The 3,722-nt window shown below is 50.9% G+C and overlaps 1 protein-coding gene across 1 annotated transcript; it reads right to left on the bottom strand.

Annotated features, from left to right (window-relative positions):
* Positions 1 to 450: 450 nt before the first annotated feature.
* On the bottom strand, positions 451 to 2,377 carry LOC133892022 (AAA-ATPase At3g28580-like). The gene is made up of 2 exons (XM_062332763.1): positions 1,708 to 2,377; positions 451 to 1,622 (listed from the first exon to the last, which is right to left on the bottom strand). The coding sequence occupies exons 1-2, from the start codon at positions 2,346 to 2,348 to the stop codon at positions 734 to 736; spliced, it is 1,530 nt and encodes a 509-aa protein (XP_062188747.1). The 5' UTR covers positions 2,349 to 2,377; the 3' UTR covers positions 451 to 733.
* Positions 2,378 to 3,722: the final 1,345 nt, after the last annotated feature.

Genomic DNA, 3,722 nt, shown 5'->3' with positions numbered 1-3,722 from the left:
CCGGACTATGTTTGAAAGTATTTACACAAGTTACAAAATTTGTCTATGATTCTAGAAAATTCCCATGGTCTGAACTGGACCTACTATAACACGTCATTACATCATCCTCACATGAAAGCCGGAAAGCAGCAGCAGCAGCAGCTTTGGGGCACTGGTCGTGGCCACGTTGCCCTGAACCTTTTCCCTGTCACAAGCACAAGACGACACTCCAATTGAACCCAAAAAACAAAGCCGTGCTGCTCTTCACAGGGCGACAGTACTGGACTACTGGCCATGCATGTTTCCACATGGTACTTCGCAACAAACTCTGAGTTGCCGTCTGAGCAGCAGAACAGAAGCAGAGTGTAGGCTGTAGCAGAGGCCGTGATCCCTTGCTGGCAGATGCAGAGGTGCCTAAAACTCTATCCAGATCGCAGGAATTTCCCCTAATCGCGGGAGAATTGAATCGTTTCTTGTGAAGTTGCTACGTTTCAAATAGGTGTTACAAGATCAAGAGCCCAATTCAACTCCAATTCTCATGTCATGATAATCAAGAGCCTGAGTGCCATTCCTACACGGATGGCAACAACTACCGACGAAAGATGCAATCGAAAAAGATTAATGTTGCGAGATGAAACTAAAGTTGCTAAACCACTATGGTAGAAATGTAACTCCAACGTGGATAGCAGCTACTAACAAACGATGCAGCTAAACAAGATTGTTAAAGGCCTTAACTTGATTAGCTAGCTCGGCTCTACTCATCCTCCACTATCTCGTCATCTTCTTTGATGTTGTGACTGGCGTTCTTGGCCGTCGTCTTCTCCTTGGCCTTCTCCAGCGCCTTCACCAGGCCGGCGAGGCAGGAGTCCGCATCGTCGGCGGCGCGCTTGGGCATCAGGAGCTCGGCGACGTCGGCCGGGGTGATGTTGGTCGCCTGTAACAGCGCCTTGATGTCGTCGAACAGAGGGTGGGAGTCGATGGCGAGGTAGTTCTTGGCCAGGAACTTGAAGGCCTCGAAGCAGCAGTAGGACATCTCGATGTGCTTGTCCATGCGGCCGCGCCGGATCAGTGCGGGGTCCAGCCTCTCGATGTGGTTCGTCGTGAACACGATGATGCGCTCGCCGCCGCACGCCGACCAGAGCCCGTCGATGAAGTTGAGCAGGCCGGAGAGCGTCACCTTGCTCGCGTTCGGATCGGCCGGTTGCTCTTTGATCTTGTTGGGCGCCTTGGTTTCGATGATGTCGGCGGGGTCGGTGGTGCCCGGCGGCTTCTTACTGCGCTTGCCGGTGAGGTCGAGGGAGCAGTCGATGTCCTCGATGACGATGATGGACTTGCCCCTGGTCTCGATGAACATCCGCCGAAGGTCGGTGTTGGTGACCACGGACGTGAGCTCGACGTCGTAGATGTCGTAGTCTAGGTAGTTGGCCATGGCGGCGATCATGGTGGACTTGCCGGTGCCCGGCGGGCCGTAGAGGAGGTAGCCGCGCTTCCACGCCTTGCCGATGCGCGCGTAGTACTCCTTCCCCTTCCGGAACGAGTCGAGGTCATCCATGATCTCCAGCTTCTTGACCGGGTCCATGGCGAGCGTCTCGAACGTAGACGGGTGCTCGAACACGACGTGCTTCCACATCGACTTCCCATACCTGCAGCCAAGAACACGACCGCGCAATCGTTAATCGAGCGCGGGAAAGCACGAACATTTTACGGTTTACACCAAAGACGTCGCACCGTTCGCCGCCGTTGGTGAAGAGCTTCCGGCGGCGGTTGGCGACCATGATGGCGCGTCCCTCGCGGCAGACGTGGGGGAGGTAGGAGTCGACGACGAGCTCGCGGTGGCGCTCGTGGAAGATGAGTCGGTACGTGCGCCCGGCGTCCTCCGGGACGACCTCGCCGCCGCCGCCGTACCACGGCGGCCCATGGTAGTACCCGCCGCGGCGGGAGGCGGGCACTGAGTACCACCAGACCGTGGCGCCGCAGAACTCGTCGGCGACCTCTTCGTTGTCTGCCATGCTGAGCACGAACCGGTCGCTGTCGCGCGCGCGCTCGGCCCGGAGCGCCCGCGCCCGGCGCGCGCACCGGTGGCTGAGGTACGCCTTGGCCTGCTCGTAGACGTCCCCCCGCTTCATGCGCTCGCCGTCGTACTCGGAGACGGTGACGGTGAGGTAGGGGTCCATGAGCCCCACGAGCCGGCGCGCGTGGCGCCGCAGGAAGCGGCCGGCGAAGTGGTCGAACAGCTGGTGCGGTATGTACGGCCGGAGCATGCTCCACACGAGCATCACGCCGGCGAGCGCCGACCAGAGGCCGGCAAACCGCTCCACCATCCCCGGCGAGGCCGGCGCCGGATGCTTCATGGTTCTTGGCCCCGGCATTGGAAGCAAGCTGCCGCCTTTGCTGTGGACTGTGGAGTGCGGGATGGTGGGTTCTGCGTAGATGGGGGATATGGAGATGAAACGATCGAAGCTGTCAGGGTGTGGGCCCAGTGGCTTTCGAGCTGGCCTCCGTTGCTCTCGTATCCCTGCGACTTGTGAAGATGGGGGCTCATCAGCTCATTAGTTAGTAATGGGCTAGCTATGTGTCCGTATATTATAATAAAAATATAATATTAAATATAAAAATATTAAATACATATTTAAAGTATAGAAATATCGATATATTATAGGAGCATCGTTGAATAAATATATCGAGAGCAATATCATAATTTGATTTTAGATGAGATCCGAAAAATGAGAAGATTATCTGTTAATTTTTCTTCCAATTTTCCTATTTATTAGTAAAATAAGTCATATATTTGTAGTCGGTAACGAGGTAGGGAGGTTGGAGTACGAGAGTAGATGACAAAAGTGGATAAATTATTTAAATTTTAGTAGTTTTTATTATATGGGAGGAGAGTAAGAAAAAAGGTGATGTGAAAACCAACTCGTGCTTTCTAAAGTAGAGATTTGGCTTTATTGTTTTTTTTGTCCCCTAGTCATCTCCTTACATTGTTTCCAATTAATTTTAATTTTTTTAATCTAATTTTTGAACCGTTATTCTAACCAGGAACCACAACTACGTGAAAAACAGACAGAAAAGACATTATATAAGTGGCGAGTCATCAGAACCCGTCACTCAAGAACCTTTAGAGACGGGCACTGCTACAACCCGTCACTTATGGAATCTTAGATCGGGACCGGACCATAACCTATCACTTATGATAAGGTTATAGGATCGAGAATGATGACTAGAGGGGGTAAATAGGCGTCTCAATAAATTTCTTTCGAAATTGATGGTCTTCTCCTATTTTCACCCAAGCACCTTAAAGCGCAGGCGGAAGCAAAACAAAGAGAAAGTTCAAAAGGAAAGTATCGAGGCAACATTACTCTACAAATAGAATATGAACCCTAAGTTCCCTTCAAGACTAATCCATATGTCTTAGCACTTAAAAGCTTGCAACTTGCAAAGAAACACAAGAAGATGATCATCGGGCAAAAACTCTCCAGGTTGATGATCTAGAGGCAAGGGAACTCAAGACCCTCTCATATACATGAGTGTGTGAATTTTATACGTCTACCAACAAGAAGAACAACATCCCAATGTGAAAGGATTACAGCTCAAAGGTAAAAACGAAAGACAACACAAAAATATGAAAATTAGCAAGGAAAGCAATAGAACCAAAAGAAGTAGATGAGCACGAGCATATGCAAGAAAATAATCTTCATTAAGCACAGAGGTCAGTCCTATTTTTAACAGATTACAAAATTGTT

The sequence above is a fragment of the Phragmites australis genome, chromosome 15 (assembly GCF_958298935.1).
Source record: "Phragmites australis chromosome 15, lpPhrAust1.1, whole genome shotgun sequence".
Classification (NCBI taxonomy): domain Eukaryota; kingdom Viridiplantae; phylum Streptophyta; class Magnoliopsida; order Poales; family Poaceae; genus Phragmites; species Phragmites australis.
The sequence above is the reverse complement of the archived record's forward strand: the minus strand, read 5'-3'. Positions and strand labels throughout refer to the sequence as shown.